Source organism: Rattus norvegicus, chromosome 12 (genome assembly GCF_021556685.1).
Source record: "Rattus norvegicus strain SHRSP/BbbUtx chromosome 12, alternate assembly SHRSP_T2T, whole genome shotgun sequence".
Taxonomy (NCBI): domain Eukaryota; kingdom Metazoa; phylum Chordata; class Mammalia; order Rodentia; family Muridae; genus Rattus; species Rattus norvegicus.
The window spans coordinates 42,439,262-42,452,960 of NC_141545.1; the positions used below are offsets into that span (position 1 = coordinate 42,439,262).

A 13,699-nucleotide genomic window follows, 5' to 3' on the forward strand; every position below is an offset into this window, starting at 1 on the left:
TAAAAGTGGGTTTTGAGGATCAAACCCAGTTCTTCGTGCTTACAGGGCAAAAACATAGAGACTGAAGCTATATATCCAGCCCTCTTTCTGCCTTTTATTTTGAGAAAGGGTTTCATGAGCTTACCCAGGCTGGCCTTGAATTTACCTGATAATAGGCAGGTCTTGCACTTACCGTGCTCCTGTCTCCGCCTCTTAAGTATCTGGGATGGCAGATATGCACCACGGGGCCCAACTGAAGTAGGTGTTGCACGCCCCCCCCCCCCCCCGCCCCATTTTATGTGCGTGTGTTTTGCCTGTGCGCATGCGCACCACTTGCGTGACAGCAGGCATTCTTGCTACGCTCATCTCACCAGCTCATGTAGCAATGTTGCCAGTGGGAGAAGTGGACACTTGAGCCCTAAGGGCAGAGTTCTTGCCACCTCAGGGTGGGCTGTGCAGGGTGCTGCATGGGGGAAAGGGAGCACTCAGAATTTCAGCCTCTGCTGTAAGGTGTGCTTACGTGTATACGTGGTTCACGTAGAGGCTCTGAATGCAGAGGCTTGCTGCTGGATGCTGGAGCAGAGCTGGGGAGCATTGGCCTTAGGGTTCAACTGGTCAAAGATGCCGTGTATCTGTGTGTGTGCGTGTGCGTGTGTGTGTGTGTGTGTGTGTGTCACGTGGCTGTCTGACTTGTATAGGTAAGCATGGGAGGGTGAGGAGGCATCACTCTCATGAGAAAAGCAAACTTAAGTTTGCAGAGAATCAAGAGGAGCTGAAGAGGGGTCCTGGGGCCTTGGAGGATCAAATTCTTTTTGTTCTTAAATTTTCCCCCTCAGAACTCCACTGGCTCTCAGGTAAGGTGCAGCTGAGGAGAAGCTGGAGGGAACAACTGCTTACCACTTCCCAGATGACCTGCCTGGTGCTGTGTCAGCCATCAGTCACATGTGTCCTCTGAGCCTTCTTCTTCTTTAATAGTGGTGGTTGAATCCAGGGCTACATCACCAGCCCTTTCTTAAAAACTTTTTCCTTTTCTTTTTTTTTCTTTTTGTTATCTTTTTTTTTTTTTTTTTGAGACAGTTTCCTAAGTTGCCCAGGTAGGCTTTGAACTTATAGTTCTCCTGTTTCGTCCTTCTGTGTAGCCAGGATTCCAGGCCTGCACCATCCTGTGAGGTACACGTCTTATTTCTTTAGAGATGGGATGAGATGAGGCAGAACATCAAAATTCTCTCCATGAAACACATCCAGCCCTGCTGCTGATTCCCATTGTAAACTATGTCGCTTTTGATAGAGCACTCAGAAGTTTACACCGATAATATGTTTTCATACAGAATTAAGATAACTCATACTTTATGAATCTTGTCTTACAGATACTAAATTTTACTCTTCCTCCTTTAAGAAACCAGCTGGGATATAGCTCAGTAGCACACTGTTTGCCTAGCATGTGCAAGGCTCTGGGTTCAGTCCCTATCTTCGTCACTGAAAGGGAAAAACCTTTTGGGTCGAAATAATTCTGGATCCATAAGACGTTACAAAGACAGCATAGAAGGCTCCCACACCCAGTGGCAGCCATGAGTCCTGTACCCTCAGTGTCACCAAGACAGGGATTACTGAGAATGCTCAGTGGCACTCCTGTCCTGGGCGGGCTGCTCATGTGCTGACTGGAGGTTTGGTGTTGTGGAGGACTCACTGTTAGACTGGCCTGGCCTGAGCGCAGCTGGCTTCCGCTGAAGCTCTGAGGACTGACAGCTGTGCTCTTTCTCCTCAGTTGATCATACCAGGGTTGTCCTGCACGATGGGGATCCCAACGAGCCAGTTTCTGATTACATCAACGCCAACATCATCATGGTAAGCTTGACTTTTGCTGTGTTCTCTGCCCATCTTTATACCCATGACACCATCTTTCAAATGCTTGAAGGCTTTTCTTCCTAATTTCTAGCCTGAATTTGAAACCAAGTGCAACAATTCAAAACCCAAAAAGAGTTACATTGCCACTCAAGGCTGCCTGCAGAACACGGTGAATGACTTCTGGCGGATGGTGTTCCAGGAGAACTCTCGAGTCATTGTCATGACCACAAAGGAAGTGGAGAGAGGGAAGGTACACACTGATCTTCTCTCACCTCCCCCCCCCCCCCAAGCTATGGGCTCTGTGTGCTTGGATGTGTTTCTGGATGGTGGTGGTGTATGGCTTTAATCCCAGCACTCAGAATGAAGAAACAGGCAGATCTCTGAGTTCGAGGCCAGCCTGGTCTACAGAGTGAGTTCCAAGACAGCCAGGGCTACACAGAGAAACCCTGTCTCAGAAAACAAATAAACAACAAAATATTGAATGTGTCAGGTGGGTCTGGCTGACCCCCTGGAAAAACAGACTTGACTGGATTTGTCTCAGTGTATGTATTTATTTGCCTCCTCCTCCTCCTCTTCTCTGACTGTTTTTAAAGACACAGTGTCTTATAGTTCAGCCTAGCCTTGAGCTCTGTATAGGAAAGCCTGGTGTTTAAAGGGACCCCTTAGTGCTCCTGCCTTTCAGTGCTGGGATGCAGGTGAGCACCTATGGGTCCAGCGTGCTGTTCAGTGCTTTCTGATTGGAGCTCATGGAGTGCTGTGGAATCATGGATTCTTTTAGTTACTGTTTGCTTCTGACTTTTAAAACCTAGGTCCCACTTCTCTCAGTGCCACTCGAGGAGCCATACAGAAGGCTGCTCAGTGCCACTCCCCTAGCCCTAGCTACATGGTGGAGTCTTGTCCGTTCTCTTTCCCTCTGTCTGAGCCAGGACATGTCCTTCGTGGAGTGTGTGCTCGTTCCCAGGCCTGACTGGTGCATGTTCATGGCAGGCTTTGCTTGGGAGTTTTAATATTTTCTGTCTCCTGACATGATTTTTCTGTTTTGATCACAGGACTGTGTTTATAGTCACTGTTTTAACATCCAGATGTGCTAATTCTGTTGTTCGTATCATATGCTTTCTTCTGCAGATTAGGTAAGGTGGTGTTACCCTGCTGGGTCCAGAGGCAGAAGGAGAAGAGGGAGGGACCTATAGGAACAGAGTACATTGATGCCACAGTGTCACCCACACTACACTCCTGTGGAGGTTGCAGCCGCCTTTGTCCCACCCGTCCACTCTAGCATGGAGACCCTGCTGTCACTGACGTGAACTCTCCTGCACTGGCTCGCCCCAGGCTGTGCTTCCCACAGTAGCTCCTCCATTCTGCCTCTCGGTGCGACTTGATAGACAGCTCGTGTCTTCCATTGCCAGTACACGTTGGCCTGTAGCCCGTCGTCTGTCTGTGGTTGTGCTCAGCTGAATGAACAGTCTTGTTCCTGTCTTTAATTCTTCACAGGCCTATGCTTGATTGGATGTGGAGGATTGTTGTATCAACCACCTAGCCATCCTCTGTCGTCCTACCCCACACTCCAGCCTCATAGCCTTGAGCTGAGCTCCCTACTTCCTTAGGAAGCTGCAGGTTCCCAGAGTTCTCAGTATGTCACATCTCCAGGAAAGCAGGCGGCTTCTTGAAAGACTGTGCTGCCTTTGCATCATTCCAAAGTGAAATCAGCTTATAGGGTTTTAACATCTGGGTTTTATCTGTGTTCTGGTTAGAGGTTTTGCATGGATATCCTCTATTCCTTTATATAAAAATTGAGTGCAGTCTTACATATAGAAGCTATCAGAGACAGATGGGACTCTTGGTAGTTCAATCTGGCAGCCGAGAGGCAAGTTATGGTGCACGGTTTGGTTGGCGTACTTCTGCATGCCTTCAGGTGTCCTGAGTTCCTGGGCTCTGCCCAGTTCCCGCTTCCTGCTTGATGGAGATGTCAGAGGAATTGGGTCAGCCACCATTGGAGGTACAGTTGGAAACTCCAGAGCAGAAAGACTATGCAGGATGGGCCTGGGCCTGTGCTCAGTTCCAGTCCTCACCTCCTCTACCCAGTCTCCCATGTCACCCTGGGAGTGCACACAGTAGCCTTGGAGTCTCTTGGTAGCCTTGGTTTACAGCCCGTGTCCCTCACTGCACAGAAGGAAACCCAGACTGTGGCAGCTCTCCTACGTAGTAGCCCTGCAAACACGCACAGAACTGGGCAGAGGGTTGCAGGTGTTGACTCAGCTAAAATGTCCCTTTTCAAGATGATTTTGTGTTCTCTGTTGAGGTCTCTGTAGTGACCAGAGAAATCCTCCGACTTGATTGGCCAGAAAACAGTACCGTTACATTGGCAATGATAGAAATCCAACTAGGCTGTTAAACACAGAGGAAGAGATCACACCATCAGCTGCTCCTTCTGCCATGCTCCCTCACTGCTCTGTAGCTAGCGGTCCTCGTTTTTCATCACCTGTAAGGTGCTCTATTCTGGTTCCTTGCTGCTGTTCACTTGGGTGGTTTTAGAAAGTGGGTGTCTGGGGTGACTGCTTCCGGGAAGACAAACAGAGCATGCTCTGTCTTGGGCTCCTCAAAGGTACATGGTGGAACTGTTCCTCAGCTGGACAAGACCTCTTTCCTTTTTGTCACTGTTACTGTCTTCCTCAGCTGCCTGCCCTGTTGTTTGTTTGGTTTGAGACAAGGTCTTGCTATATAATTCTGACTGGCCTGTTACTACACAGAGCAGCCCAGACTTACACTTGACGTGATTCTCCTGCCTCTGCCTTCAGGGACTACAAGTGTGCACACTCAGCTTTCAGTCTGCCTTTCAGGATCCCACTATACAACTGTGGTTGGCCTGGCCTGGAACTTGCTGTGTAGACCAGGTTGGCCCTGAGCTCACAGAGACCTGCCAGTCTCTGCTTCCCAAAACTAGTAATGGTGCGTGCTTGTCCCATCTGTTCCTGAAACCAGCAGCCATTGCAGACTGTTTTCTCAGTTCTGGGAAGCAGCTGTGGCCCATGTCAGATGAGCCTGGATGTAGAGAAAGCAGCTGGCTCAGACCCTGGCTGCCACTCTGAGTGAGCTGCTCACACTTGGGTCAGAGAAATCACGGCACCGGTGATAGGACAATGGCAGCTATCTGCCCATCCCCAGAGTCCCACCTTCTATCCCCTCAGAGTGACTGGTGGAGTGCTGGGATTGCAAGTTCTGCTTGCCTGGGGACATCTTTGCCTGTTTCTTCCTCAGAGCTGAATAAGCAGGTGTTGGCTCTGCTTTGGGGCTGGGCCCAGCCGATGAGGCCAGCCTGTCTTCCTTCCCTGTGGCCGCCTATTTGCATTCTTCTGTTGTGGGCCTTCTAGAGGACGAGGCAGGCCTGGACCCTGCTGCTGTCACCAGGAGGCCTGGGAAGACAGGACCTTCATTGCGGACCCGGGCTCTCACGAGGGTTGGATGTTAACTGACTCCTTCTGCTTCCTGCAGAGCAAGTGTGTCAAGTACTGGCCTGATGAGTGTGCACTCAAAGAGTATGGCGTCATGCGTGTGAGGAACGTCAGAGAAAGTGCTGCGCATGACTACACCTTACGAGAACTCAAACTCTCTAAGGTCGGACAAGTAAGTATATTGTCGGATTCTAAACACCGAGTAGCTGCCCATGGTTTGCAGTCATTGTGGTGCTCCGCCCACATTTCAGCCTTTGTCCTGTGTCCTGTCACTCACTGATTGAGTGCCATTGGGTGCCTCATAGATGCTGGGCCCAGCCTGGCACTACCGTGCCTTGTGAGCAAGAAAGGCACAGGCCCTGCCTTCACAGAGCCTGGAGAGGTGGGGTAAGGGTAACCACCAGCTTCCTGGCCTTCAGCTCTTGTGATTTCAAGAGTGACTGGGACATGAGACAGGTTAGGGAGGGAGGGCTTCTGAGAGGTGACACTTGCCGAGTTGCCAACCAGAGGGGCCATGCGTGCAGGCAGAACAGGCTCCAAGTAGGAGGAGCAGCAGCTGTCCCAGGCCCATCTGTGATCAAGGTTAGTGCCGTAGCTCTCTTCCCTGGCTGTGGCTCAGGTCAGCCCTGAAGGGGCTAACTCCAAAACAGAACAGGGTTCGGTGTGGAGTCATTTTGTGTGTTAAGAAAAGCCACGTTTGATTTCTTTGGGGACTCCTAGATGAAGAAACCACTATTGTCCTCATGGATTAAGGCCAGCTACGCTGAGAAGCCCTGCACTCAGATAGCAATGCCCTGAGTGAGTGGGGCACTCCCGGTGGAGTGAGCTGGACTTCCGAGTGGCCTTCTGGGCTCTGGAGTTGTTTGAGCTGCATACTGATATCCTGACTGCAGGAATGGGGTACTGGGCAGGAGAGCTTGGGGAGGGTGTTGCAGAAGTACTCTTGGGTTAGGTCTTGTTGGAAATAGCTTTAAAAATTAATAAATTAATTATTACTTACAATACTTAGTAATGTTATAAATAAGATGATTATTATTACTACCACTACTATTACTTTGAGATAGGGTTTCACTATGTATCCCTGACTGGCCTGGAACTGGGTACAGAGACAAGCCGGGCTCAAATTCACTGATATCCTCCTGCCTCTGACTTCTTTTTTTTTTTTCTTTTCTTTTTTTCGGGGCTGGGGGTTGAACCCAGGACCTTGCGCTTCCTAGGCAAGCGCTCTACCACTGAGCCAGATCCCCAACTCCTGGCTCTGACTTCTTAGTCCTGGGATTAAAGGTGTGTGTCGCCATGACTGTCTGAGTATTTTTATTTTATTTTGATTATCTGGCTGGCCTGGAACTTGTACATAGACCAGGATAGCCTCAAACTCACAGAGATTCACCTGCCTCTCTCTCCAGTGTGTTGGAATTAAAGGCATGCCCCCAATGCCTGACTCCTGAGTATTGAAGTTTATTTATTCAGTTGTACATTTACCGTGGGTGTGTGTGTGTGTGTGTGTGTACGTGCATGCGTGTATGCATGCACAGGTTAGAGGGCCATCTGTGGGAACTAGTTCTCTCTGCCATGTGGTTGGGGATGTTGTATTACGAGCTCTGAGCTTTGTCCACCGTTTGGAACTTGTCTCAATTCTTGTGCCCAGTGAGCATGTATACAGCTGTGATCTGGAGGTCTCTGCAGCCCGAGGAATGGGATATTCCTCCTGGCCATGAGGCCTACCAGGAGGTCTCTGTTGGTCCAGGCCTTTGGCCTGCTCTCCATGTCTTCAGCAGTGGTCTCTCCTGCTGTACTTACTCCTTTGCTTGGGAATGGAATGGAAGCAGTGACTGTTGGGCCTCTGGAAAGGGATTTGCAGGGGGTCAGGACAGTTAGGCTATTGGAGGGAAGGGAGACAGACTAGAGGTGTCTCAGAGCTTGAGTCTGAGTGGACAGCGTTGTTGTGGCCAGTGTGAGAAGCCAGAGCAGACTGCTGTGTGCATGCATTGAGCATCCTGTTGATCAGGCCTCTCCATCGGCTGTCAGGAGTTCTGAGGGCACGTATGTTTCTAGCACTGTGCTGCTTGCTGGGGACAGACAGCACCGGTGCTGTCTCCGCTCTCTTGGGTTGCACTACACTGTCCAGATGACTTTGAACCACATGCCCTGATGTGTCACTGCAGAGTGCAGTTAGGGCCGAGCCCAAGGTGCAGTGTGGTGAGGATGGGTGGGAGAGGAATGGATGCTTACCTTGTGACCAGGCAGCCACAGCGGGCGCTGAGCACTCACCCTCTGACCCTCAGCATGGAGGGGTGAGGCTGGTGCAGGGAGAGCTTAGGACCAGTTGGAGGCTGTCTAGAGTGGTGAGGGGAGATGGTGGGGATTGGCCTGGGGTGGTGGTGGTGGTGGTGGTGGCAGGAGAGCTGGACAGCAGAGGCTGCCTTGGGATCCTTGTAGAGGAAGTGATAGGTTGGGTGGTAGTGAGCACAGGATGACCCTGTAGCCCCCAGACTTGCAGAGTAGGCTGCATGAGGGACAGCAGGGATTCTGTGGGAATTCTTTGAGCCATGGAAGTGCAGATATCAGGGAGGCTGGGCAGAGGGCTGTGACCCAGTGTGCCATGAGTGGGCTGGGTCCAGCCACAGCTTTCTCCTGTAGTGCTGGGAGCGGGAGGAACAGAGCCTGGGGCTGATGGTGAGCAGAAAGGATCTGTCCGAGTGCTCTCTGAGGGGTGTGTACATGGTGAGGGCGAGCCACGGGAGGTGTGCCTCTTGGCATACCTGTGGAGGTCAGAGGACAGCTTTCAGGAGCTGGTTCTCGTCTGCCGTGAGGTTTTCGAGGATAGCACTGGCCTGGTCAGGTTTGGTGGCAGGTGTTTTACCTGCTGAGCTGCCTTGCCAGTCCCCTCGTGACACCTCACGACTTGCCAGTGCTCCGAGCAGCGCTCCTCGGGGGAGTGACAGTGCTGTGTGGCTTGTCTCTGGGGACACAGAATGCTGCAGGCCTTGCTCCATCTTGTCATGGTGGCACGAGGCCAGCATGGGTCCCTCCGGCTCCCGCCTGGCCATGGCAAATCACCCGCTGCACAGCACTGATGAGCAGCGATGCCCTGGCTAAGAAGGGGTGCTGCCATGCAGCGCGTCCATGCGTGTTCGCTCTCTCTCGCTGACCTGTCTGTGACTCACGAAACTGCCTGGGTTTCAGGTCACGTAGTGACAACAAAGCTAGTTTTCCATGTCATCAGTTATTTAGACGCAGGTAGCACACAGGAGATTTTGTTTTAATCGCAGTAAGAGTCCTTGGATGTAAGGAGGTTCACCAGTGTTGGCTGGTATTGAAGTCTCCCTCCCTCTGAGAGCCCTGCCTTTCCCTTCTCTCCCCCTCACACCTTCTGCCCTTCCTGCCGTCTCTTCTTCCTTTCCTTTCTTCTGGACCAGCTTTGAGCTTCTGTGGCCGAAATGGTCCTGGTGCCTCTGTCTGTTGATCCCTGGGCCTTGTCACTAAGATCAGCCAGTATATTCTCAGTCCCCACCATTACTTCCTGTTAGCTGAGAGAGCCCGTTGTTCAGCTCCTTTAGTCCCTGTGTGAGAAACAGTTCTTTGCAAATGCATTTGGGGGTCGAGTTTGTAGCGGTGACTATAGTAAGGGTCTGCCTGGGATTTGAACCCAGGTCTCACCATCTAATTCACAAAGTCCATCTTCTGGCTGTGACGGGTGTGGGTGCCTGCGTGAGGCCTTGAGGGCAAGGGTCCCTCATGGCCTCTGAACATGAGTGCTGTCTGACTGAGGAAGTCAGGGAATATGGCCGGCTCCGATGACTCAGGGCTGTGTCTTGGCTACATTTTGCCAGCACAAATTGCCTAACCTGGATGTCTTACATCACCTGACAGGCAGATGCTCCTTCCAGGCTGACCCATTAATTCTCAGAGAAGCACTCTTGGGGCCAGAGAATGGGTTTCCATTCTGGAAGGTGCTAAGAAAGCTCAGCGGCCACGATTCCTCAGCCTTTGGTTTATTTAATTCTGTTCTGGCTTTTCTTGGCTCTACTCCAGGGAAACACAGAGAGAACCGTCTGGCAGTACCACTTTCGGACCTGGCCAGACCACGGTGTGCCTAGTGACCCTGGAGGTGTGCTGGACTTCCTGGAGGAGGTCCACCACAAGCAGGAGAGCATCGTGGATGCAGGCCCTGTCGTGGTTCACTGCAGGTGACAGCCAGCTTGGTTTCCTTTAATAGTTTCTTTAACTTAGGGGTGCGGGAGTCACATGTTCTCCGTGGAGATGTGACTCGCCGTTCCCAGCACTGTGCATGCTGCTCATTCAGAGGCCGTCCCTTCTCACATAGGCCTTTGTGGAGGCTGCCCCAGGGCCACCACAGCAGAGTGTCTGGTTATGAGGGATGCTTTGGTTTCTTCATTCGCATTCATATGCGGAGCCAGTCCAGAAATGGGTGAAGCTTTCCTCGTCGGTCACTTTTTGTTGTTATTTTGAGATAGGATTTCACTGTGTGGTCCAGGTTGACCACTGCCTCTGCCTCCAGAATGTTGCGGTACTGTTCCCGTTTTTTGTTTTTTGTTTTTTGTTTTTGTCTTTTTAAAACCACCATAAATGTGGGTTTTGCAGCTAGGTTTTGGCTATTTAAGAAAGAAACGGACACACATTTCTTCCTCTGAATATCTGCTGTGGCCTTTGATACAGGAAGCCACAAGTCTGTGGGCAAGTATCTAAGCCCAGAAGAGCCATAATTTGTCCAACTGTTTTCAAGTAAAACTTGTATGAAACTTGGGGGTAGATATAGGATGCCACGTGTTGTTCAGGGCCTCCAGGCTCAGCACTGTGCACCTCATGACAAAACCTCCCCTTGCACCCCCTCCCTAGCCTCAGAGGCATCGTCCCCCCAGACACTCCCTAGAGGCTTACGCCAGGACTTCCCCCATCGACAGGCAGGGGAGGTGATATGTAACTGTTTCTAGACACATCTTGTAGACACAGAACAGAGCCTGTAGGCATTGATAACTTGCTTCTGAGTGAGACTTCCCTGCTCTTTACTCTTCTGCCTGCAGTGCTGGGATTGGCCGGACAGGAACGTTCATTGTGATTGATATCCTTATTGACATCATCCGAGAGAAAGGTAGGTCATCTGGAGGACAAGAAGCCGCAGTTCCTGTTTCTAGTTTGTGACAGGAGAGTGCCAAGAAAAATAGTCAGGGAGAGAGGGTTTGCAGGAGAAAGAAACAGTCGTGGAAATCCAGATGAGATCCACTTTCAATGAACTTTGCTCTAAAACAGTGTCCTAGCTCTGTCTCTCTCCTGTTACCTGCCACTCATCCCCTCACCTGTGGGGTGGCATTCTCGGGAAGGGAGGGGCTTCTGACCTACTCACTTTGTCCCAGCATTTCTGGCATTGTTGTGAGCGTTGGCTCAGTAGTCCTGCCCTACAGCTGCATGCATGGCTGGTGCTGAGGGAAGGGCAAGCTGTGCCTTTCCTGCTATGGAGTCCAGTGCCCAGAGGCTCACCCTAGCCCTGTGTGCTCCTGTGGCTCCACGGTCTGTGTTTTGCAGGTGTGGACTGTGACATCGACGTTCCTAAAACCATTCAGATGGTACGGTCCCAGAGGTCAGGGATGGTCCAGACAGAAGCACAGTACCGGTTCATCTACATGGCCGTCCAGCACTACATAGAGACGCTGCAACGCAGGATCGAGGAGGAGCAGGTATGGAGTGGGAGCTCACACGTGGGCTCAGCTCCTGTCCAGGCTCCTGGACTTGTGCTCTTAGCGCCAGAGCATGGGGTCTCTTCACTGGGGAAATGTTAACAGTTGGCCTCCCTGGAAGCTGTGTCACCATCCACTGCCTCCCAGTTCAGGGAGTGTGGAGCCATCATCATGAGCTGGCAAGGCTCTGCCACCCACAAAGGAAGCAACTTTTACATGCTAGGCTTAGAGCTCAGGGCCTACAGTTTCCAGCCCGACTCAGCTTTGCTCTAGGCTGATGTATCCTGATTCCGTCTTGTAAAATGAATGCCTTATTTTTAATAGAGCATGGCAGTTTGAGCCACTAATTTGGCTGCATTGAAACAGTGAATTTCAATTTTAATAAGCTCTGCATAATGAAGAGTGTGCAGTTGGAGCCTTTCCATGTGAGGCTATTCAGAACAGACACAAAGCCCAGTCAATTAGGGTGTGCCAAGTGAAGGGAGATGAAGGGAGACGTTCTCCTGGGGAGCCTCTCTTGTCCCCTCCAAACGCTGTTGTGCTACAGCAGATGGGTGTTCTCTAAACACCAACCATGGCTGTCCTTTTTATTGCTGTTGCTTTCCAAAAAGCCCAGGAGAGGGGACGTGGTGCGTGTCACAGTGTGCCAGGCTGTCTCTTAATGAGTAGCTTTCAAAAAAAAAAAAAAAAAAAAAAGTGATCATCTGGTTGTGTAGCCCTGGCTGGCCCTGAAACTCAATATGTAGATCAGGCTGGCCTTGAACTCAGAGATGCACCTGCTCTGGCTCCCAAATGCGAGATTGAAGGTGTGCGCCACGATACTGGCCTGGAAGAATAGAGAGAGCTTGAGAGCCAGAGGGAAGGCCCCTCCTGAGTTTAGGTACAAAGACACCGTGTAGAGTGGCAAAAACATGTTGAGAAACCGGGTGTACACAGATACTGAGGTCACATGATTGATTGACAAGCCACCCATCCCCAACTTTAGTTTTTTAAATATGAATTCAACATAAACAAATTTTTGGTGGTGTCAAAGAGCAAACCCAGGGCCTCATGCAAGCTACATCAGAACTCTGCCGCCGAGCTGCACCTGAGCCCCATGCACACTAAGTTAGCGCTGCACTGTTGACTTGCACCTCTGCACCTCCGAGTGTAAGGCTACCCTGAAGGTCTTCTACACATGTCCTCCAGCTACACTTAATTGGGACCATTCCTAGTTTATACTCAGAGAATAAACTTAAAGAGGCAGCCCATGGTTGCTTAGCCTGGCCAGGAGCGATTCAGGAGACCCTGTCATCTGGCAGGGAGAAGCCCTGTTTCACTTGGGCTGTATTTGTGTTAGAATTGAAGGACTTTGGCTGCTCCTCACGCCTTTTACTTGGTGCCTTGTTATTACTGTGCAGTCCTCCCTTCGATAAGACTACTAAGATTGAGTCTATAAGTTGGGCTTAGGAAATAATTTGGGAAAAAATAAAACTTACTAACTTGGTTGACTGGGGGGAAGGAGTGTTTACTGATGGGGACACAAAGCATGTGTTTTGATCACTTACATGTTAGCAAGTGAGCGTGCCTGCTGATCCCACCTGAAGAATGCTAGCTTGCACTCACTCATCATTCATTCATTCATTCATTCACTCACCCATTCATTCATACATGCACTCATTCATTCAGCTAATCTATTTTTAATACTAGCATGTGTTAGCACTGGGTAATTGTATTAACTCTGATTTTGGGATATGGAACTTAGGTGCTTAAAAATAAATACAGGACGGGTGTGGTGTGGTGTGGTGTGGTGTGGTGTGGTGTGGTGTGGTCTGGTGTGGTGTGGTGTGGTGTGGTGTGGTGTGGTGTGGTCTGGTGTGGTGGAGCACACCTTTAAGCTCAGCATCTAGAGATGAGACTGGTCTTTATGAATTCAAGGTCAGCCTCGTTTACATAGTGTGTTCTAGGACAGCCAGAGTTACACAGTGAGGCCTGTCTCAGAAATAAACATACGTTTCTGTACATACATGGCTTGGACTGGGGTGAGCTCCCTTGGTACAGTACTTGTCTAATACACACAGAGCCATGGGCTGGCTCCACGTAAACCTGAAGTGTTGGCATGTGGCTGGAATCTTAGCCCTTGAGAGGTTGAGACAGAGGAGTGAGAAATGCAGAGTTATCCTTTGCTGTGTATTGAGTTCCAGGTCAGTGTGAGCTATATAGACATTGTTGCAAAAACAATAAAACAATGAAAAAGAAAACTACCACTGCACACAGTCAGCTGCACACAGAACAATCAACACCCCCTCCCTGCTTATTTTTAAATATAGCTTGAAATGCGTATGAGCCTGTGTTTGTGTGGAAGGAGGAGGGCCTTGGAGCCCTTGGACCAGGATGTGTGCTGCCCAGTGTCGCTGGTGGGACCTGAGCTTTTCTCTGCAGAAACACTTTGTACCCTGAACCGCTCCACTGCGGCTCCAGCCCAAGCCCGGCAGACTCCTGAATTAAGCAACAGGACAAAATTCATTTAGGATAATGAATTATTTCAAAATGCAGTAATTTTCCAACTTGGGATGAGTTAAGCCCTTTGGGAGTAAAAGAATTTGCTAAAGAAGGTGAAGAAAAACAAGAAAGTGGCAGTTGGGTGGAGAACCGTGGGAAAGGAAGGGGAGAGAGACAGAGAGACAAAGACAGACAAAACACACACACTTGCCAGCAAGAAAGAGATACACAGACAGGCGAACAGAGGAC

The 13,699-nt window shown here is 50.3% G+C and overlaps 1 protein-coding gene across 2 annotated transcripts in view; it reads left to right on the top strand.

Annotated features, from left to right (window-relative positions):
• Ptpn11 (protein tyrosine phosphatase, non-receptor type 11) overlaps positions 1 to 13,699 on the top strand; it is a 59,770-nt gene that overhangs the window by 35,156 nt on the left and 10,915 nt on the right. Inside the window, 6 exon segments of one of the 2 annotated variants that reach the window (NM_001177593.1) lie at positions 1,745 to 1,824; positions 1,916 to 2,074; positions 5,314 to 5,445; positions 9,297 to 9,463; positions 10,319 to 10,386; positions 10,818 to 10,969. In NM_001177593.1, coding sequence (NP_001171064.1) covers positions 1,745 to 1,824; positions 1,916 to 2,074; positions 5,314 to 5,445; positions 9,297 to 9,463; positions 10,319 to 10,386; positions 10,818 to 10,969 — 758 coding nt within the window. 2 annotated transcript variants of the gene reach the window in all.